Source organism: Pieris brassicae, chromosome 6, assembly GCF_905147105.1.
Source record: "Pieris brassicae chromosome 6, ilPieBrab1.1, whole genome shotgun sequence".
Classification (NCBI taxonomy): domain Eukaryota; kingdom Metazoa; phylum Arthropoda; class Insecta; order Lepidoptera; family Pieridae; genus Pieris; species Pieris brassicae.
Genome location: NC_059670.1, coordinates 13,452,586 through 13,476,472, shown reverse-complemented (window position 1 = coordinate 13,476,472; position 23,887 = coordinate 13,452,586). Strand labels below are relative to the sequence as shown.

At 31.9% G+C, this 23,887-nt stretch overlaps 2 protein-coding genes across 2 annotated transcripts in view; both read left to right on the top strand.

The window, feature by feature from the left end:
• The first annotated feature begins 144 nt into the window (after positions 1 to 144).
• LOC123710797 (serine protease inhibitor 77Ba-like) lies at positions 145 to 1,596 on the top strand. The gene has a single exon (XM_045663010.1). It carries the CDS (start codon positions 194 to 196, stop codon positions 1,382 to 1,384), a length of 1,191 nt encoding a protein of 396 aa, XP_045518966.1. The 5' UTR covers positions 145 to 193; the 3' UTR covers positions 1,385 to 1,596.
• Positions 1,597 to 2,562: 966 nt separating this feature from the next.
• LOC123710794 (ATP-dependent RNA helicase DHX30-like) overlaps positions 2,563 to 23,887 on the top strand; it is a 36,738-nt gene continuing 15,413 nt past the window's right edge. The window contains exons 1-9 of the mRNA XM_045663008.1: positions 2,563 to 2,906; positions 3,387 to 3,521; positions 3,954 to 4,152; positions 4,426 to 4,646; positions 6,628 to 6,720; positions 7,869 to 7,907; positions 12,174 to 12,318; positions 23,037 to 23,232; positions 23,620 to 23,737. Coding sequence (XP_045518964.1) covers positions 2,795 to 2,906; positions 3,387 to 3,521; positions 3,954 to 4,152; positions 4,426 to 4,646; positions 6,628 to 6,720; positions 7,869 to 7,907; positions 12,174 to 12,318; positions 23,037 to 23,232; positions 23,620 to 23,737 — 1,258 coding nt within the window. The 5' untranslated portion in view covers positions 2,563 to 2,794. The remainder of the gene's footprint in view (positions 2,907 to 3,386; positions 3,522 to 3,953; positions 4,153 to 4,425; positions 4,647 to 6,627; positions 6,721 to 7,868; positions 7,908 to 12,173; positions 12,319 to 23,036; positions 23,233 to 23,619; positions 23,738 to 23,887) is intronic.

The window sequence follows — 23,887 nt, the reverse complement described above, 5'->3', positions numbered from 1 at the left end:
TTTTTAAACGATTTGTAAATTGCATCAATTCGTCGTTAAGTTATTATTAACGAGTAATATTTTTATATTCAAGCTCTGTCATGCCCACTTCACTAATAATAATAACATATATTGTATATCAACCTCGGTAGAACCGGCCAATCCACTCAGACCTCAGTTACTTCCTCGATGTCGTAGAGACGACACATAGAAAATGAAAATAATTGTGATACTGACTTTTTGTTACGCGTGCTCATACGCCGCTTCAGAATTCAGTGGGAGAGCCAGGAACTTTAGTTTAGAATTATTGCAATTCACACAATTGGAGACAAATGGACACATTGTGATCTCGCCGTTTGGTATTTGGACATTATTAACTGGTATCGCTTTAGGTGCGAGTGGAAAGAGCAAGACACAAATATCGCACGCTCTTTTTTTGCCGAGAAATCAAAAGGCAATAATAAATGGTTACGCAAACTTGACCGAGTCGGTGTTAAATCCCACGTCGTCAGATGTACAGCTCGCTAGCAAGAATTTCATGTTTGTGGATAGAGATTTTCATATTTATCCAGAATTCCAAAGTGTTATGACAAATGACTTTAATGCTATGATAAGGAATCTAAATTTTAAGGACCCAAGTGCAGCCGCACAGACAGCCAACGCTTTAATCAGCAATTCCGGTGCAAAAGTATCCAACGTCCTGACATCAGATGACTTCGCAAATTCAAGATTGATTTTGACAAACGCCATAACTTTCAGGGGTCTGTGGCAGTCACCATTCAATGAAACGGACACATCTGAGGAGAAATTCTTCAATGAAGACAATAAAGAAATTGGCCGAGTTAACATGATGTATCAGCGAGGCCGACTTCCATTCTCTAATATAAAAGAGTTGAAATCACTCGTTATGGAATTACCGTATGGGAAAGAGGGGAAATATGTTATGTTAGTTGTCCTGCCGTACCCAAAAGTTAAAGTGTATGATGTGTATCAACAGTTCCAAACTGTAACTTTTTCTGAAATCTTTACCAGATTGCAAGAGGATGTAGATAACTTTGGTTTAGAAGACGTTGATATAAAGTTACCAAGGTTCAAAATAAGTACAAATGTTGTTATGAACGGGCCTCTGATTAAGATGGGTGTTGTGGATATATTTGACCAAAACAAGGCTAGTTTTGATCGCATTTCGCCAGAGACTATATACGTATCGGCCATTGTACATAAAGCTGATATAGAGGTCACAGAATCAGGTACCGTTGCCTCTGCTGAGACTAGCGCATATTTTGCCGATAGGATATCAACCCCACGTTTTAATGCAAACAGGCCTTTCCTGTACTTTATTATGGAGAAAGCAACAGAAACTGTGATATTTAGCGGCATTTACTCTAAGCCGTCTGTGTTTTAATTACTTTTGATAAAGACTATTTTGTATGAGTGTGTTTTTATAAAACAAGTTTTTTGTTAATAGGTACTCGTAAAAGTAAACCGTATTTGTTTTCCTGTTTCGGTTGTTATAGTCAGTGTTGAATGAGTAATTATCTGCCAACCTTCTTAAGCAGCATTGACCTGTCAAGGTTGTATTGATTCCTACACAAAATAAAGAATACGACCATTTCATTGACTTTTTAATTTTTAGCATGCAAAAAAAAAATATTCTTCAAAATAATAGGAATAAGTATTATGTGTTTTGCGACAAATAGAATGTTTATCTACTATTATTGCCTTATCAAAAATAAAGTAGGTATGTCATTAAAATAACAATGAGTATAACAGTTTATTACTGTTTCAGGCTCGAGAGGTATTTAACCTTAATTGCAGAATAATTTTATGGTAATATTTTGTCATATAATTTAAACTGAGACAACCTCATTTTTTACTTATGTAATAAAATAATGATAAATATACCTTTTCATGAAGTTCCATTATATTGATAACAAAAGCATCTCAAACACATATCATTGTAGTGTATTGTATACAAATTAATCTGTCAGACCGTAATTGTTTCAATCCCAGTTGCGTAATATTGTGGTTGCATACTTATAGTTATAACATCAAGGTTATAAGTTATAACTGATGGTGCTAACATTATTCCATTAAAAATGTATCGTAATCTTGAATAGGTACGTAATTCTCATAATAACTACAAATTAGTCATGACCAAAAATTAAAGGAAAATCATAAGATATTAAAATATGTATCTCTAAAAAGTATAAGGCTGACGTAGGATAAGGATTAAAACTAAGACAAGGAGATCTCCATTATCTTTGTCAAAGCGCGACTGGTGATAGCTGTGTAATAAAGTAACAATATTTTACGGCAGCCATAACCTACCTAGAAAAAACAACGCATCCATACGCTTACTAAATATTTATGTATAATATTAGTTCAACATTGAGGAAAACAGCATGTTCGATCGCTGTAGAGTCGACGAAGTTTTAAACATTTCAATGGTTAATTATCTATTTACTATTTAGTACTGTCAAAAGGGCAAATGACAGCTGACATCTGACAAAATCATTTTTACAATGAACAGCTTTCAGCTTTAAGAATGAGGGACCAAGAAAGGGAAAAAAAAAAAAAAAAAGAATGAGGGAAATTGGAAATAAAATGTTATACATAAGTTTGAGATTACTCTGAGTAGATTTAATTTAATATAAATATATCCATATATGATTCATGCCAAAGAATATTAATCTAACGAATTACAAACAACTATAGATCCAGCCCTTGAACTAAAAATTTAAAAACTATAACAAATAGCGATGAAGTGACTCAGTGTAAAGTGACTTTTATTATAATTTTATAGAAGATAGAAATGTTTCCCAAAAGTTTATTATTACCTAGAGTAAGGCTATGCAGAAGCTTAAACGTTGTAGGATATAGATGTAACAATTTAAATATAACAGTTGGAATAAATAACTATCACAGTAAGTATTATAATTCTAACCTATACTTCTAAAACATCTGTCTGTAGTGCATTGTAAATATCTGGAATTAAGAGTGTACATTTCAGATATTTTAAAAACTTGTGCAGTATGCTATATTTTTAAACAGTTTTTTCATATTATGTATGTTGATGTATGATGCAATGTTAGCATTATAATATTATATATAATATTAACCTTATAGTCATTAAGGTAACAACTATATACTCAATGAACATTAATATAGAGGAACTATAATAAAATTAAATAATTACCTCAACATAATATTATGTCTTAACCCAATTGGAACAATGTTTTAGTTGTAGTTATAAACTTTTATACAGTTACTTATTATTTTATGCCTGTTTGTTTCACTGCTTATACTATTGTTTATATTTTGCATCATATAATTTAACAAAAAAATTCTATAAATTATAGTCAAAAGTATTAACAATACCTCTATATTGTATATACAATTTTCAGGTCTTAGGTGTCATAACATAAAGTCAAAATTTACCTTGAATAATCGATTACCCACATTTTCCTATTTACTGCATTTGAAATGTTATTCCCATGCTGATGATAAAATTCAGGATGAAAATACCCAAAGGGAAAAAGGTATATTATTTGATTTCCTCGAGGCTTAATAATGGTGACATTAAATTTGTTTAACATATGAGTGTGTCTTAATTATTTGGTTTTTGATAGTAGAAATCATATGTATATTAAATAATTAGTAAAATAATATATTTAATAAATATAATAACCTATATTAGGACTAATTCATATATCTGATATAAGAGTAAACCTGTTTTGTATTCCACTTAATGAAATCACCATAAAGATAGGGATTAAATTATTCGGGATATATTCTATTTATTAGTATAATAGTATATATAATTAGTAATAAAAAGAGACAATCTAAAAGAGTGAACAGATTCAAAAAATATCCATCTGTGGGGTTGGTAAAATAGTTCTTCATATAACTCAAATATTATTTTAATAAGCTTTTATGTCTAGGTCTTCATACAAAAATGTTTTTTCTTTCAGAGTTAAATAATATACGTCAGCTATTTACACACCCTAGAGTAACTTTAAATGAATTAACTGCTAAGACACCAGAGAAAGTATTTGAAATACATTATAAGCAAGCTAATGTTGCTCCAAAAGGGTCAAAAAAGAAGCCAACACACAATGACTGGACCTGTGCTTATTCTTTTGTGTGGCCGGAAAAGATTAAGTTTGAAGGGTAACAATTGAATCGTAATTATAGCCTAGATTGATACATTTCTGTGTGTGTGTTGTGTTGATTTAGGAAAATTCGTGCCTTGTAAAATAATATTCATGAATAAATTACCTACAAGCAATATTTACTCCATTGATATTATGAATGAAGTGTCTAAAATCTAGACTACTATGACATAATAAAATCAGTATCCCAAACATATGTAGGGTACACTTAAATATTTAACGGTAACTAAAGCATGTAGGAGATTCGTTTCATACCAATTAACACTTTCAGAATATCAATATCAAAACGACAAGCCGCAGAAAAGGCAGCCATTCAAGCTCTACATTGGCTGTATATAAATAAACGGATAGACAAAAAAGGCAACCCTGTATATGATACAAATGTGTTGAAAACTTTGAAGAGCACTATCTATAGTCCTATACAAGGGGCGATAAGTGAACGGTCTATTGAGAAAATTGAAGAAATATGGAATGATTATGAGAGTGAAATAAGTAAGTTCTTACAGTCTTTTTGACTTGTATATATATATATAGACTTCTGTACAACTTTTATGACTATATTGCATAAGGTAATTAGATAAAAATTAAATTATATTAAACTGGATCTGACAGATGTGGACCTGTACACACGTCTTATATACAAAATCTTATAATATAAATTATTCTCAACTCCACTTGAACAAAATTTTTTATCAAAATCTGTCCAGCCGTTTATGAGTTTAATTACAAACAAATGCACAGAAGTTTTATACACAGCTGTTTATATAAATAACCTTGTTATCGACATCGCCATCTGCCGGGCTGATTTATAAATTTCAACCATCCAGGACGCCAACGCATTCAAAATTTATTCAAATCCGTCCAGCAGTTTAACAGTTCAGTGACATACACATTCAGTAGAATTATATATATATAAAAATTAAACTTAGTTTTAAAGTATTCAATGTGTATGTTTATTAAGGATGGACTCAGAACTAAGACTTGGCTATGGCTATATGTCAAAATTAAGCACTTAAAACTGATAACGATAGAACTGAGCGCATATTCTAGATCTCGATTGTTGGTTGCGCCTTGGGTTTTAGCAGGTATGCACAATCGCGAGTCACAACTATATACGCAATGCATTTCCCCAAGTATGCTGCAACTCGGCTTAGCCCGGACTATAATTTACGTTCTCTGAATCTTAAGATTAACACAGAAGCTTATTTTTAATTTACAAAATCACAATCTTGTCTTAACAGGTAACCGAAAATCAATAATGTAATAAAACATTCAAAATAAGATTATAACAAATAATTAGGAAACGAACATTTGTTCATGTGTGTCAAAATTTTATACATTTTTGACATATGGGAATTAGGAATTCGAGATAAGTCTCGTCTCTGTGATAACCCTTTGTGATAGCTTGTAATGGAGATAGATAATTAAAAACGTATTTCTGTTGTGACGTCATACTCGTTTGGTCATCATTTTTACGTATTAGGTTACGCGTCTGAAGAAATGTATACGCCGTATACGCTGACACGCTTTGCATATGTTGTACAGATACCGGCAAACTTCTTGAGCGTTAAACAAGGGAGAGGGGGAAAGTTTGCGCATCGTACACAGCGCGGAACACAAACGTCAACTGATTTACCAATCACGCGATCGATACGTCACTCTTTCGACGCCCCCCTCCCAAACCCCTCCCAGTGATACCTAAAAATCGTTTCTGCGCAGGCAAGGACATTTGTTCAAGATGTTTGCCGGTATCTATACGTCTTATTATTATAAAGCATTGTATTTACAAAAATGTTACAATTAGATAATATGATACAAATACTTTAGTCTTTTGTATAGGAACCCTATGACAGGGATAGGCCTTAAACCCCTTCCAAAGTTCCCTTGCTTCGGCTTATCGGGTATATCGATATATTATTTCGTAGCGAGTCATTACAACAGCTTGCCTCCTGACGGGAAGGACCTGTTTCGAATACGCAAAGTTTTTGTGGTAGATGGACTCTAATTCAATAATACGTTATTATTGCATTAGCGTGGCGACGGTGGCGTGATATATATTTATTTATTTCGTATTTCTGCAGCTATCATATATTAAATACAATGAAATTAAATTATAAACATATAGCCAAAGATGGAATACATAATATATACAAACAGGTTCAAATATTTACGAGAGAACATCAATAAGAATTTTTAAATACGTCATACCTAATTCGGCTGTGTTGTGTGATAATGTAAAAGTGTGGTGTGTATGCTGGGTGAGCTCGTGTGTATATCTGTGTCCATAGCTCAGAATATGATAAATGCAATTTCACGCAGGACAAATATTAATAAATCAAAAATTTACTTATCGTTGCCTGATCTATGTCCACAGATATATTACTTTTTGTTTGTAATTTTTTTTCTCGTGAAGGTGACGTGTATGTATTAATGAGGATAAACTTCTTTCAGTGACTATTTGTACGTGTTACAGAAACGATATATGATGCCACGTTCAACTCTGCGAAACAGCGGCATTACAATTTTCCTGTTAGAGTGCAAAAGGACTCTTCGATTGATGATGATGGTAAGCCTTCCTTTAAAGAGTAAATTTATATGTTTGTAACGAGAACACTTAAAACTAATGGACCGATTTCAAAAGTTCTAGAAAGCTGGATGATTATAAATATGATACTAATTCGTTATAAATTCTTTATTTGCAAAGAAAGTAGTACATTTGGATTAATTAATAAAAGTGCGTGCGTTATACAAATCTTAAGCTTAAGATTTCCGAGAATTAAAGGGAGGAAAAAGGAAGATATGTTAGGAATTTATTTATTTTATTTTATTTACACTTCGTTACACTACAAAATAAAAATAAAAATTAACATAATTAAATCAAAAGGAGGGCAACTGGCGGAATTTAATGAATTTAATTGTCATTAATATAGTAAAAGTGTCGAAAATTAATACAAGTTATTTATATTCTTTTGTTTCTTCGATATTTACATTATTGGACGCGATTTCTATTGGTATTGTTGTGACTATAGCATTATGATAAGTAAAATATGCAATATAAGTTCCTGTTTCAACATTATCTAAATATGTTGTAGAAATAGAATCTACTCTCGTTCTATTCTCGCTCCATGGCTACGCTACGTTACCCTTTCTCACTCTCTCAATCGCTCTTTTTCTTTTCTTCGACAAAAACGCTCCACATCTTTGTGACGCTAATATTATTATTATTGCGTTTCTTCCGTAAATGATTTACCCTTATGCGCCTAAAGAAGTTTCACTTCAAATAAAAAAAGTCATACAAGTGCCATATTTATCATAATTATCATAACAATAACAGTTAATTATAATATTTTTAAAACATATGGTTTACTCTTCCGCAATATAAAGGCACCTTGCCATTTAAAATTTAATCACGGTTCCTTTGCAAGCATTACACGGTAGTAATATTAGTGTGATTTTAAGTCGATTTTGTGTTTAATATATATGTGTCTTTTGTTAACATAGCTTTTACACATTAAGAAAACACTTTAAACGGATCGAACCTGTGACCTCAGGGATTAGAGTAGCACGCTAAAGTCACTAGGCCAACACTGCTCCAAGGTTGTTTATTGTATCGTGTGTTATATCAATTAAAAAAGTAAACTGATTTGTGTGATTGTTGATTTGACACATTACGGTTTATTAAAGCGATAATGTATAAAGATTGTATTTTTTCAGACGGCATTTTAGGGAGCGAAGAAGAGGACAAAACAATAGGTATGATATAGCTTTTATTTCTTTTCAAAATTGTATTTAAATAATTGTTATCTTTATGTATATAATTCTAAGCTGATGGCGCGGCAGTCGGTAACTAGGTTATTATTTTGCAAATAAATAGCTAGTATATTATAAATTTTCTGTGCATGTGTTCGTAATTAAAATCTTAAACGGCTGGGCAGATTTTGATGAAACTTTTTGTGTGTAGTGAACACGAGTTTCAGTGAGTCGAGAATGATTTACATTATTCGATTTTTTTTGTATGTAAGTTCGATTCCCCAAGTAATAATACTTGCCTACGCAATTATCAAATGAAAATAATATGTACGTTTATAAAAAACATAAATACATTTTTAAAGCTCAGTGTCTGTCACAATTTAAACACAAGAATTAAGAAAAGACTTGATTTTCTACCTTTCAGTATTCTTAAAAATGCTTACTCATTTATGGGGAAATGTATACAGATATATATTCCAGATCATGTAATCAAACTTCTACACAAGCTTAAACCTTAGATCAAGGAAACCCTAATAAAAAAGATATTATACACTTCAAGAATATATACTTAGATGATAACTAACTAATGCCGCTATAAGATAGTGAGATAGCGTTAATTGACTTGCATAAGTGTTACAAGTTGTACCTAGATGAATAAATGACTTTGATTTTGATCCAGTCTACGCTGGATTTAAAGGCCTAAAGTTTCGTAGTAGTTCGTGGATGTGGTTTCGAGTTCCAGTGATTGGGAATCCCAAAAGATTATTCGTATCAGTGAAATGACCCATTTGAGGGTTAGGGAAAGTCAAATATTCAAAACATTCTTAGATTGATATTACAAGGAAAACTTATTATTATAATTGAGAGATTTGTTTGCGGGTCTTTAATGTTTATATTTAAACAAAGTTATAGATAAAAAAAATATATATTATTAATAATGTAAATATATTAAGATGAAAGACTAGCTTCGCACTTTTGAGCTCTCAATCAAACTCAAAATAACTTTATTCATATAGGTAAACAAGTACACTTATTAACGCCAACAGAAAATATATTAAATTAATTCTCAATTTACATTTACAACCAGTTCGCAAGTGAAGGGCATAGAGCGGGCTAGAAGAACTGGCAAGAGACTCTCCGCAACTTTTTAATCGCCAAGTTTTGAGTCATACAAATTGTTTGAACTGGAGCAAATCAATCCCTAGGATTAGGATTATTGAAAAAATAGTCTAATTTATAATTTATTGACTTACGTTAACGAGAGTTTTGAATTTATCCAGTTATAATTCTCTAACTTCTACTTAGCTGGAGTGTCTACTGTCTTAAAAAAAAAGCAATATATTAGTATGTTAGGTTAGGTAGGTTTTTCCAAAGATTATTACATAAATAATATAGCCATTATAAATGATTTGATGCCAAATTATATAATGTAAGTTGTGGACACCCTTATCAGTTGTGCTAGTCGCGGGAAAAGCCTATTTCCGTCAGATCTACGCTCGCCAAACCGCCCGATCCGAGCTGTCAGGGCCAGCGGGATTCCAATAAAAATGATGTACTGAATAGACACAACCTTTTTTTTACGAATGCAAGATTTATATATGAACATTTTGTGTCCTTTAAAGAAAGAGGATTTCTAAGTGTAAGATCAAGTCAAGATCGGCGCTGAGTATGACTCTCGAATGTCAAAATTGTAGTGGATTTGTTGGTCATGGTCGCGCTTAGACTGTGTTCAGAGTCGTAATTGTAAGTAGAGCTTTTTCCCTTACTTGGCCTGCACTGTTTGTGCGTTGGCCATGCAAAAAAGTAAGGAACTGTGTTATTATATTTATTTTATTGGATTGGAATCTGGATCGGAATTTGGAAGATCAGTTAAATTTAGAATACAATAAGTAGATAAATGGTTATAATTTTATATTGTTATGAAAAATTAAACTGAACATCGTATTTTCAAATGTTCTTCCTGTCATACTTCACCGATGTTCTATTGTTTTTGATGTGACAGAGAAGTTTTATTAATCTGTGAAGCCATATAAAACCTATTTATATATAAATATCATCTACTGTCATTTAAAACGAAGAGTAAACTGATTTATCAATGTCATACATTATATGTATTTTTAATAACACTGTCCGTTTGTAGGCGCCATTTTTGCAGCTTCTTTTGGCAAACTAAGCCTAAGTTTCAAGCCTATCTGAATACAAATATGAAGGAAAATTATTGATTTTGCTCATTTCTGAATCTTATCCTAAGTATGAAACGTAAAAGCAAAAAGTTAATCTTGTATAGTGACAATTACATTTTCTATGAAAATTTTGAGAGCGCGATGTTTATATTAAACTATAGAGATTAGTAGGTTAGTTAAATAAAATGTGTTGAAAAAAAATACATTGAATAGAATTCGCGGTTGTATGTATGGAGAAGAGAGATGTTTTAAATTATTTGAGATAAGCCCCAACATTACACAAACAAGTAAAACAAAATCTCCCGTTAATCATACTTATGTAAAAACATTAACTGCCGTATTAATTATCCAAACGCAAGATTAATTATATCGTCTTTATTGACGCTTGACATTTGACATCTGACATTTCTTGAATTGATCTAACACGTTCTAATGTATATATGTGTATATGAGTGCAGTTTGAAATAAAAATGATACGAAATGATACGAATAACAGATAAACCAACCACAAACGGACGGATTTCGTTTTATATATGCGATGTTATATAGAATTTTATGAGAGAGTTTTATGAGTACGACCATCAAAGAAATTGAAGCAATGATAAATTCAGTTTGATTTTTTTTTATACTTTACTGAATTAAAACATTTGTATAGGTTTAATAATAAAAATGATATGGTTTTAACAATACTGTAAAATATCCTATTGGTTATATGTTAGCTGACTCGTCAAACTTCGTACCGACACTTAATTTAATTAATGATTTAAAGAAAGTAATACAAAAATACAATATATATATCATTTCTCTCAATTTAAAATTCAATTATATTCACTCCTATCACCGAATTGCAATAATCCTGCGTTACAATAGTACAGTATGTTTCTGAACGTATGCTTAATCATTTGGCAACCTGTCAATCCTTGTTCATTACAGATATTAGTCAAAAAAATTATACGTTACTAGCGGATCCGACGTTGCCCTGTCTTAACTATGAATTGATATAATTAACTAAAAATGCTTTATGATATACAACATTCTTTGTTTGTTTTTCTGGAGCGTATTTAAATAGTTTTGTTGGTATTCCAACACGGCATATAACTGGCCATGTGAAAAACATGGATTTTCAAGATTAATGCCACAAACAATTATTTTATATGTATTTTATCAATATAATAACTCCGATCGAAGCATTTATTTTACATAGACATAGACATTTAAACGATATTCATTTTTCTTACATTCTCTTATTATATTTGCAGCACGCATTCTGTCAATGTTATGTCAAACCCCATAAGCTTACATGAAAAAAGATTGGTAAAAGCGCTATGCACTGTAGAAAAATTGCTGTCGTAACAACTGTCATGATTACTTAATACGGTGGGTTAGGTATTCTTAAATTTTCCGCGCAATTTTCTTATATTTTCTTCCTTCCTTCCTAACCTTCTCCTGACAATAACAAACACAACAAAAAACAAATTAGCAAAATCGGTCGAGCCGTTCACGCGTTATGTTGTGACCAAGGGAAATAGGGATTCATTTATATATATATATAGATAAGAAATCTGTTAGTAATAGTTATTGAGTACAAGGACTGTTAAACGGTGCAAATAGTTTGAATTGTTACTTTTGTTTGTTCCGAGATGTAATATGTTATTTCAATACCCTTTCACAATCATCTGTATAAAAAGTTAACATATTTGAGTATATATAGATAGTCTATTTTTTCTTTCCAGCCGTTTACGCGTGATGCCGTTACCAAGGGAAATAGCGATTCGTTTTTATATATATAGTTTATACGAATATTGTCGATATATCTTTTCCTTTGTATAAATAAGTTCTTTGTTTTAAGGAAAGAGTTTCATATCTACGGATGAAAATTAAATATTTGACAGTTACTAAACCCCCAAATATTTTGTGTTGGGTTTTTCTTGTTTACTTTTAACACATATAACATATCAAATAACGTGAAAGCAGTTTTCGAGTTATAAAGTGTTCAAACTTACCGGACTTTGTTTTATATATTAAGATTGTTCGTATATGTAGCAAAACATCGGTTTTTTATTTAATCTATATTTTTTCCAACCAGATTTCCGAACTCACATACACCCAGTGTTTGGAAAATTGATAGAAGCGCCATCTAGTGCAACTTTGGCGAGACGAGAACAAAATTTGAAAAGGATTTTCCAACATTATGGAGACTCTTTGACTCCACTGCCTATTGATCAATATGCGTAAGTAACATGAATTTACCTTTGCCTGGATTTTGTTGTTAAAACCACTTTTTAAATTAATATATTTCAGAAAATTATACTTTTTCCATTGATTTAAGGTCGTATTTCTAATGGCTGTATTATACGTCTTGTTATTGCATTGGTTCGAGTTAGGTGTACTAATTTCTGTGAGCATTTTACACTCACACGTACGGTGAATGAAAACATCGTGCGAAAACCAGCACTTAGATCCAAAATCGGGCGCATTAACTTGCCTATTAGAAATGATCACGAAACAGATACATAAATCTACATCTAAAACCTCAAAGGTTGTAGCGCCATTGTTTTTTTGCAAATATTAGAATTAGGTTAGTGAATAGGCGTAATAAGCCTGACTCAAGCGTTGGAGCCCCAGCTTTGTATTGGATTTTCCTAATTCATACGTGCTAATACTGTAAAGGAATTGAGATACCTAAGAACCACTGGATTGTTTATAAAACAAATGATCAAGGATACCAAGGGTTGCATTGGTTTGCGGGGCTCTTGACTAAGGTTGAGCTCCAGAAACCAGAAACCATGACCATGATATCTGTAAATACAAAAAGGCGATATGTTACGTAATATCGAAAACGTATTGACGGCTTAATATGAAATTTGGCAGAGACGTAGTTATTTGTTAGACGTAATCCTTTTACGACGGGATTAAGGAGGTCTAATGCGCCTAAGAACGTGATGTCTGTTCATAAAAAATGTTGTTATGTATTTATTGAAGTTATACTTGTGGCGCGTTAGGGAAAAATGATGAGAGTAAATTTTTACGATGCGCACGAACACCGTCACAAAAACCCGACACCTGCACACCGTCATAAAAATCCGACTCCCTGAAGTTAGCATAGTTAACATTTTAAAATAAATAATATACATTTCTTTAATTATGTAGAAATATTTTTTTGTGATACTTAAATAAACTTTATTTAACTAGATAATGCGTTATAATAAAACTTTCAATGTATTAAATATATTTTTTCTATTGTTAGTGTCGTTTTTTCTACAAACGTAGAATAAGACGAAATATAAAAAAAATTAAAAAGATTTTTATATTGTTACGCCAAAGAAGTATAACTTCTAACGCGTGTACATAAGTACACACAATGTTTTTTTATTTTAATTACAATAAATGATTAATTTATTTTACAGTTACAAGTATCCATATTAAAAAAAACAAAACACTTAGACAAAAAACAGATAACGTTGATAAACAAAATATGTATATTAACCAGAAAACATAAGAATTCTAATAGATAGTTAGAAAACTGAAATTAAACATTAAACAAACGACAACTTAATATTTTAAAGAAAAAAGAAATTTGGTAATGTGGAAAAATGTCTACATTTCCATAAATTGTATTCTAGTTATCTTAAACCCGAAACATTAGCGAATTACGCAGAGAATTATTAATATACTACCCTTAATGGGCGATGCCCATGCGATAATGTCAATCTATATGTTGCAGTAAAGAAGTTAAATCAGAGAGTTAATTGAATGTCTAGACAGATAATTAAAAATCGATATTCAATCAACTCTCTTAAGTTCCGCCAGACATGTGAGTGAACGAAACGTTAAACAAGTTTCCTAAACGTTCCCAGGGCAACAAGACTAACCTAACCTTACCGTTTACAATACATCAAAACACGGTCCAAGGTCTCAGTTCTCCACGATCACACCGAAATAACAATAACAAATGAACTAATCATGGCGGAGTCTTGTTTTACCATCTTGTTTTACATTGTTAATCAACACGCTGGCTTAATAATTACAGTCGCTAATTGTTTGTGGCGTTAATCTTGATAATCCATGTTTTCCACATGGCCAGTTATATTTCGCCTGTTCTCGTGTCGGAATATCAACAAATATATACGGAAAAACAAACAAATAATGTTGTTTATCATAAAGCATTAGGATAATAAATACTTTGTTTCTGTAATATTTTTTAAGTTCAAAAAAAATGTTTAAATGTTTAAAGAACTTTATTTCACATTACAAAAAAATATTATTATTATTTACATGATAAACTTAATATGTATTTACGAATGAGATATGTGTCGTCATCAGTCGTCCCAATTTTTGTGTACTAGGCTCATTCTGGTATGTTTCTAAAATCCCTTTTGAATTTGTTATACGCGCTAATATTGCGAATTTTTGATAAAGTACATAATATTTTATACAAAGAATAATATTGCTACTACTCATATCCCAAACAAATATGTAAAAAATTGGCGATTTTTTAATGTGGCGGAGTGTCTTCTACCAGTTCTTCTTATGCCATTATATAGGTATATTTTTTTAATATGACGTTTGTCTACATACCAATATCATTCAAGAAAATTAATTTAAATCGTGCGATTACCTTCGATTATGAGAAATTATAAAACACTTAAAACGTTAAAGCCTCGGTCACGAAGTGGTTTTACCACCTTAAGAGGAAAGGGCTTGGAAATTCCAGTACTTCTAATGTGTGTAGTGAATCATTAACAGCCTTCATACGGCTTTGATTCATAAGTTTCACAGGTAGGCAATACTTAGCTATACATTGGGTTTGTGAAGAAGCGAATGGCTGTTCTTCGGCGGCGAAATTCAATTCTGAATTAGAAAGAAAAAACTTTATTGTACATAATAAAAAGTACATTTAGTTATAAGCAGAGTCCATTAGCGGGGGCACTAGGATTTCCTGTGTCGTGGACAGCTAGTCTCTTCCATTTGACATGTAAAAGGTACTTTATATAATAATTTCTATATATAACACTTACATTTAATAATTAAACTATTGCACAATTCAGACATGAATGAACTTATTCGACATTTATACTCAGACCTGTAGGACATGGAACTAGGCTGTTAGTAAGTGGAGAGGTCCGACGCCATTGCACATACGGTATGACCTCTACCTTGTAGACTCTACAAGGTAGAGGTCTACCCTAAAAGGTAGGTATAATTTAGGGCCGTATTTCCGGCAGGAGCAGTTTCAAATTGTGTATATGAGCTGTGTGTAAAGAATAAATTTAACATATATTGCCTCAATATCCAGATGGATATCAGGAGATCCTGAGGTTTTTTAACATTAACAATCTCTGTGATATAAGATATCTCCGACATCTATAAATATTGTTTATAATTTAATTGACAGCTCTGAGTTTTGATATTTAAGTCACGATCGTAAATAATGATGAATTGAGTTTTAATTTTCAGGATTAACGTCAATTAGGTTTTTGAAAATTAAAAACAATGTGTTAAGAGTAATCTGTTTAAAATATATATAATACATTATTTATGAAATATTTATTTTTACAAGTCAATCACGTGCCACAGAATGGTCACAGATTACGAATAGACGATGACGTCTATAACAATATATGTCTAAATGACAATTAACGCATTAAAAACTTGACGTTTGTGTACATGTAATTCGGAATGCCGTGACGCCATCTTGCATAGATCATTTTGGCGGGTTATTAACAATATCAATGTAAGAAAACACTTTTTAAACGGATTGAAGCTATGTATTATTATTATAAACTTATAATTATTTATATAAATTTAATTTTTTCCGACGTTTCGCGTAAAATTATGTAGATAATTATAAGTTTATAATAGTAATACATAGCTTCAATCCGTTTAAAAAGTGTTTTCTTAATGTGTAAAAGCTATGTTAACAAAAGACAATACAATACAACACAGTACACAATACAATACAGTTTTTGATGCCGATTAAAAAAATACTTTATATATATGTAGGTTCCACAAGCTCTAGAATAATCTAAAATTTTGTCGAATAGCCCTTTGTGTAACGTAATCTAATATTTGCTGTGTCCGCGGTTGACCTTATCACGACCGAAATGACCTAAAGAAGGTCGACTCGACACCGCGACCTAGTCTCGCGACCTTAACCCACGCGCGTCCCCAAAATGTCCCCGTTTTGACCTTACTGATAAAAGTTGGTTATATTTGTCGATTAGAATTAAAATGGGAACGCGTTTAAATGGGTTTCATTATCATGATAGTTTAAAACTTGAGTTAAATGTAACAAACTAACTTTTGCTATTGAAAAGAGATTTCGTTTATTCATGCAAAAGAAATCAACAGTTAACAATAAATGATACGCCTGATGATGATACGAATACAGTTAACTAAGCACAATAGATTAAATAAAAATAGCAGGCATATGTACATAATTTAACACATTCAACAGCTGGATTTGGATGATGAAGAATTTATGACGATTTTTTACAATTCGATATGTGTACGTCGATCAGGTCCAGTACACTATCTGTAGCTGTAAATATAGCTAAAAAACAATTAAAAAATCAAATAAATCAAGACAAGGTAATAACCTAACATTAGTTATGTTTTAGATATATATCGTTTAGTAAATAAATAGAAGCGCAAACTAAACGTTACCAATCATCGCACACTTGAAGCGAAAATGAGCGCTTTAGTTTTTTCCACACTTATAAATTGTAATACAACATTCTTGTCTCCGATTATCACCAAAGAGGTCGACTGTACTTGTATTGTAATGTCGCTTAGCCAAGTTAGTTTTTGTTGGAGTCGCAACCCCCCAACCTCTAATTATATGTTAATTATAAGCACATATTTTAAAAGATTAAAGTCAGTTGTTACCCATCTTCAAATAAAGTGTTTCGTTTAACATATGTCTGAACATATAACAACAACCGCCACCGAAAAAAATATAACACAAACTTATAATGTCGGCATGATCGGCATAATAGCTTGATTTTGTAATGTAATTATAATTTTAAGTATTCAGAATTCTTGGTATAATGGATTCCAGTGAAGCTTATAAATATATAAACCGATTTCTTAATAAACTATGACGCCAATGGACTGTGTTAAAATAGTTTGAAATTCACTGAAATAGTATGACTCGTAGAATTTACCGGAGTAAATGTCATACTTTGCAGCGGTGGTATTTATGACCTCTGATTTTAGTATTTCGTAGGAGCTGGAAATTTACATTATACAAAATATACGAAACGGAAAACATAATAATGTTAATAGATACAAAATACAAAGATGAAATAAACTACAATTTAATATTTTAAAGAATAAAAAAATTGTGACTGGGAAGCTGGAAAAGTCTACATTTTCATAAATTGTATTGTAGTTACGTAAAACCTGAAAGTTTGGAGAATTACGCCCTTCTGCCGCGTTCCAGCTTTGTAGAACCAGTTGCGACCGACTTAAAACTTCAAGAAAAGAGCATACTCTGAAAGGTCCGCAATCCACCGGCAATGCAGGTGTCCACGGGCGTTTTTCATTTAATTTACCTGGTTATTTACCTCTTGTTCATAAAAATCTAAGAAACACTTATAGCTACTGTTTCATCTCTTTCTCTTGAGTTGTGTTTGCCCTGTGTGGAAAAAAGTACTTGAGACCAGTGTTCTCCAACCTTCTGGCTGGCCATACCAGGCTTAGCCTTTCTAAAATTCTTATGTACCGCCTAATTTTTACTACACTTAAGAAATTTTAATATCAGGTATTTTGAGGTCAATGAAATAATAATAAATAATATTTTTTCGAATACCTTAACAATCAAATTGCTCCCCTGGGAAAACTGCTATATGTTATTTATGAATAAGAGATATGTTTCAACCAAAATATCAATCACATTAATCATAAATGTATAATTCTCGAAATCACTTAAAGTTCTTTGATTGTGAATCAGTTTGATTAATATCTGAGATATATTTTTAACGTGCTCGCTAAGGCACTTAGTTTTGATAGTCTTCCAGTTAAATACGAAATACAATAGATAATGACGCATTGAATGCATTAAAAGGCTAGGCTGTTGATTGATCGGCTAATGGAGCTAGTTGGCGGCGACATATAAACTTCAAAAAACCCGTGACAAATGCTTGAATATAGATTCATTATCGAACATTTAATTTAATCAAAAAACCTACCTACGTCATAGTACATCAGTAGGGTTGCCACCTTTGCAATTAAAGTACATCGGTTATACATGAGAAAAAATAGTACATACAGTGTCGAAATAAAGTACAATTTAATATTTTATAAAAAAAAATATTTTTATTGCTTTTTGCAGTTTGTGTCTGAGGTCTGAAGTCGAAACTCTTATACGTGGAGTTTCGGACTGGGGTAGACTTAATGTAGTCCAATTTAACCCCCAGAAGACACAAGTCTGCGCGTTTTCCGCTAATAAAACTCCCTTTGTCGCTACTCCCCTCTTTGAAGGCACTCTCCTAAAGCCTAACATCGGAATACTGGGCGTTGACATATCGAATGACGTTCAGTTTCGCGGTCATTTGGAAGGCAAATAAGGCTCCAAAAAGCTTGGTGTCCAGCAAGGCGAGACGGTACTTTACTCCGGGCCACCGCTAGCAACTCTATAAAGCGTAAATTTGGCCCCGCATGGAATACTGTTCTCACCTCTGGGCGGGAGCAGTACCAGTTCCTTCCACTTGCGTAGAGATGTGGGGTCTCTTTGCATCTCCTACCACATTTACCGTGAAGAGTCTTCAGAAGAGTTGTTCGGTCTAATACCCGCAGCTGAGTTTCATTATCGGACGTCAAGGCAAAATAGAAAATACCATCCGTATCACCTCGATGTCCGTCGTTCCACAACTGAGCGTTATCTGAGGCACCACCGCTATGTGAAACCAGCTGCCCACTGAAGTATTTACGAACCAATTCGACCTAGGGTCCTTCAAGAAAAGAGCGTAGCAATTCTTAAAAGGCCGGCAACGCAATTGCGAGCCTTCTGGCAATGTGAGTGTACATGGACGGCGGTATTACTTAACATCAGGTGAGCCCATTTGCCTTCTATTACATTTTTTTTAAAGTTTGTATTAAATTAGTATCTCGACTAAACAATTTCACAGAATCTTTAAAATCTATATATAGCGCCAATCAATACATTCGTCAAATATTTTCGTGTACGTACTTCTCATAAATTATAGAGTACAATATAAATAACGTACAACACTTTTTTATACAGTGCGGATGGCAACCCTAAATACCATGAATAGTCTACTCACATGACGCAATTTTAATATTTGAAGATACACGAGATAATGTAAAGTCCCATAATGTCGAAGTCGACAGGTTTTTGACAATTTCTCATGTTTTTAGGTATTAGTATTTAGGTAATCACCGCTTCTCTTGAATTACGTCTTATAATTAAACCCCTGAGGTCCAATTTATTGACCCTCAATATGTATCAATGTATAAATACCAAGAAGGTATTAATAACTAATTAAAGGAAATGATTCTTCGAATTCTTTTTTTTAAATTCTAAATACTACAAAACTAGTGTTTCCCTATTATATTCAAATCATAAGTCTGTAAGCTATTATAGAAAGTTGGCAAAATTATTTGCAATAAAATTAATTCAGTTTCAAGCTGGCAACATGTATGGAATTTTTGAGATAGGGATCAACGTCATATGCCAAATAATACGCGTTTTTTAAGTTTCCCAGAATCAGCTTACGTGATTCTCAATGAACATAAGGAAAGTACGGTTTAATATTGTTTTCGTGATTTCTAGCACGCCTCGGTAAGTCCCAAGTGATTAGCCCGTATTGATAAACGATGATAAACAGAAAAACCCGCCACTATTACGATACAGATTTGTGAATTGGAATGTAATTTTAAATAATATAAACTATAGAAATTGTTTGGTTATTTACATAGTATTGTTTTTTGTTAACATAGCTTTTACACAAAAAAAAACACTTTTATGTTAATTTATAATAATTTTACATAATTTAAAAAAATTCCGCGTTTCGCGTGCTTTACAGCGTGTGTGGTCACAGTGGTTATTAACGTAACGTTGCCTAACTCCAGTTAACAATTCTGAACTCATCATATTTATAAGTTAAACAATTCGAAAATATAAAATTTAAATACACAATTTTATTTTATCAAAATTTTACGGAGACATTTAAAAAGGCAAGTGTAAACTATCATAACACAAAAACTTTACGTTTAAAATATATGAAAATAATAGTTATTTATACGCAGCTGAGTTTCATTATCGGACGTCAAGGCAAAATAGAAAATACCATCCGTATCACCTCGATGTCCGTCGTTCCACAACTGAGCGTTATCTGAGGCACCACCGCTATGTGAAACCAGCTGCCCACTGAAGTATTTACGAACCAATTCGACCTAGGGTCCTTCAAGAAAAGAGCGTAGCAATTCTTAAAAGGCCGGCAACGCAATTGCGAGCCTTCTGGCAATGTGAGTGTACATGGACGGCGGTATTACTTAACATCAGGTGAGCCCATTTGCCTTCTATTACATTTTTTTTAAAGTTTGTATTAAATTAGTATCTCGACTAAACAATTTCACAGAATCTTTAAAATCTATATATAGCGCCAATCAATACATTCGTCAAATATTTTCGTGTACGTACTTCTCATAAATTATAGGGTACAATATAAATAACGTACAACACTTTTTTATACAGTGCGGATGACAACCCTAAATACCATGAATAGTCTACTCACATGACGCAATTTTAATATTTGAAGATACACGAGATAATGTAAAGTCCCATAATGTCGAAGTCGACAGGTTTTTGACAATTTCTCATGTTTTTAGGTATTAGTATTTAGGTAATCACCGCTATCTCTTGAATTACGTCTTATAATTAAACCCCTGAGGTCCAATTTATTGACCCTCAATATGTATCAATGTATAAATACCAAGAAGGTATTAATAACTAATTAAAGGAAATGATTCTTCGAATTCTTTTTTTTAAATTCTAAATACTACAAAACTAGTGTTTCCCTATTATATTCAAATCATAAGTCTGTAAGCTATTATAGAAAGTTGGCAAAAATTATTTGCAATAAAATTAATTCAGTTTCAAGCTGGCAACATGTATGGAATTTTTGAGATAGGGATCAACGTCATATGCCAAATAATACGCGTTTTTTAAGTTTCCCAGAATCAGCTTACGTGATTCTCAATGAACATAAGGAAAGTACGGTTTAATATTGTTTTCGTGATTTCTAGCACGCCTCGGTAAGTCCCAAGTGATTAGCCCGTATTGATAAACGATGATAAACAGAAAAACCCGCCACTATTACGATACAGATTTGTGAATTGGAATGTAATTTTAAATAATATAAACTATAGAAATTGTTTGGTTATTTACATAGTATTGTTTTTTGTTAACATAGCTTTTACACAAAAAAAAAACACTTTTATGTTAATTTATAATAATTTTACATAATTTAAAAAAATTCCGCGTTTCGCGTGCTTTACAGCGTGTGTGGTCACAGTGGTTATTAACGTAACGTTGCCTAACTCCAGTTAACAATTCTGAACTCATCATATTTATAAGTTAAACAATTCGAAAATATAAAATTTAAATACACAATTTTATTTTATCAAAATTTTACGGAGACATTTAAAAAGGCAAGTGTAAACTATCATAACACAAAAACTTTACGTTTAAAATATATGAAAATAATAGTTATTTATTAAACAATTATTACATAGTAATTTAATTATATACTAATAAAAACCTTATTGTGATTGATGAATTAATATTTTTTGTTAATATTATTGTTGTCGAAGCAAGTTTGACAGTGGATTCTATGTAAGTTTCAATGCGTACATAGAATCCACAAACAAAATTCTTGTCGTTTCGTTCGGTTTAGCAATCGAGATACGTTTCAGTATCACGGTACGAAATATTGCTCAACTGGATTTTAAAAAGAAATCTCGGGGACTCCCTGATCACGGTTGTGTAAATAATGCTATAGATTCTTTACTTGTAAAAAAATTAAAAGTATGAAACATAGGTTATTGACACTTCAATGTAACGATTCTAAAAATCGTTATAATTAAAATAAAATATTTTAATACAGGCGTCCACAAAAGGCAGTCATTGCAGCCCCTGAGCCCCTTTTTTTATTTATTCGTAGAAGGCGTTTTAAAAAATAAATTTCAGAGACTGTTTTTGATTGATAATATGTTTTTGTATTTAAGTATTTACAATTAAACGTTTGATAACATGCGACTGGTGTCACCTTGCCCTACGTTTTGGCAGTTTCTTGATATAATCAATGTTTCAAGCCAATACTGAACAGTATTTAATGAATTCGCTACCAGCTGCACTTCCTACTAATATAACAAGACACAATATTAAATTAAAAAATATATACATAAATTAAACAATTAAAATTATGATAATCAGACATTATCGTCAATTACTTTTAATTCGAATGAGAATTCTTGTCAAGAACAGGTTTCTTGCATCGGCTATGTATGGAGCGTCAATGTATCATTGGTTTGTGACGTTTTATGTGCAATTTGAATGGTTTAATGGTTATTTTATAGTGTATATGTCCTTAGTGTATATGTTAATTATTTATATATGTTCGACGTCCTGGTGGACAGAAAAACTGTGTCCAATTTGTGTTTTCACGACTCCAAGTTTGTTTCTATTTAAAATTATGTATACAATAAATAATAATTTAAAACAAGGTGTAGGTTGTATGATTAAGAATCTGTAATTCTACTAATAAACAATCTGGAATGGTTTTAGAAAATCTTTTCAATTGTTACAATAATTACTTTCGGAAAAACGCATTTAATTGTAACTTTTATTACAGAAAGATATATTTATCTAATTATTAATATGCAAGGTGTTTTTAATATTAATATTATACATTGTATATTTTAGAGAGGAAATAACATCTAAACTAGAAACATCTCGCGTGGCGGTGATCGTAGGGGCGGCTGGATGTGGTAAATCAACCAGGGTACCGGCAGCCATTTTGAGATACTGCGGTGTTGGAACTACCGCGATTGTGTCAGAACCCAGGCGTGTAGCTGCTATTGGACTAGCGCAGAGAGTCGCTGATGAGTTAGGGGAAAATGTAAGAAAAATTGGGGTTTTCATTGATTAAATTATTTAAATGAATCTGTTGTCTAAATGAAATCAATACAAATAACAATTATTGTTATTGAATAATTGATATATACTTTATTTTGGACTTTTTTTATAAAGTTAAATACTTTTTATATAAAGTTCAAAGAACTTAGAAAAGAAAGGGCGTCTTCTTTCAGTTAATTATAAGGTATTTATTCTTTTGTTGTACGTGAGTGACGTAATAGACGGAAAGTATTCTCTCTCTCGAAAGCATTCCGTTGTTCCAGGAACTGCAAATTTTGGTCCTTCGAGCCGGATTCAATAAACAAATTTATATAGCAAAAAAAAATCTTTTTTTAAACAATCAGTCCAATATACTATGAAAAAATTCCAGGTTGGTCAAACAGTGGGATACCAGGTCCGACTTCAATCGAAACCGCCGCGGCCGCCAGCTGGTGCCATTTTATTTTGCACTTCTGGTGTACTCTTGCGCAGGTTACAATTCAATCCAGGTATACAAGCCCTTTCTTTATGAAAACTAACGAAAACTTTTGATGATTTACTTCATTTAACTTGACGTTTCGAGTGCTTTGTATTCTATATAATAAAATTTAAATCTAGTTGTAAAGCTGTCGTTGTAATTAGCGGAAAAATAACTTTGC

Bases quoted from the DNA above. Each gene is read 5' to 3' on its own strand.
- LOC123710797 (XM_045663010.1), top strand. From the start codon at position 194: ATGAAAATAATTGTGATACTGACTTTTTGTTACGCGTGCTCATACGCC.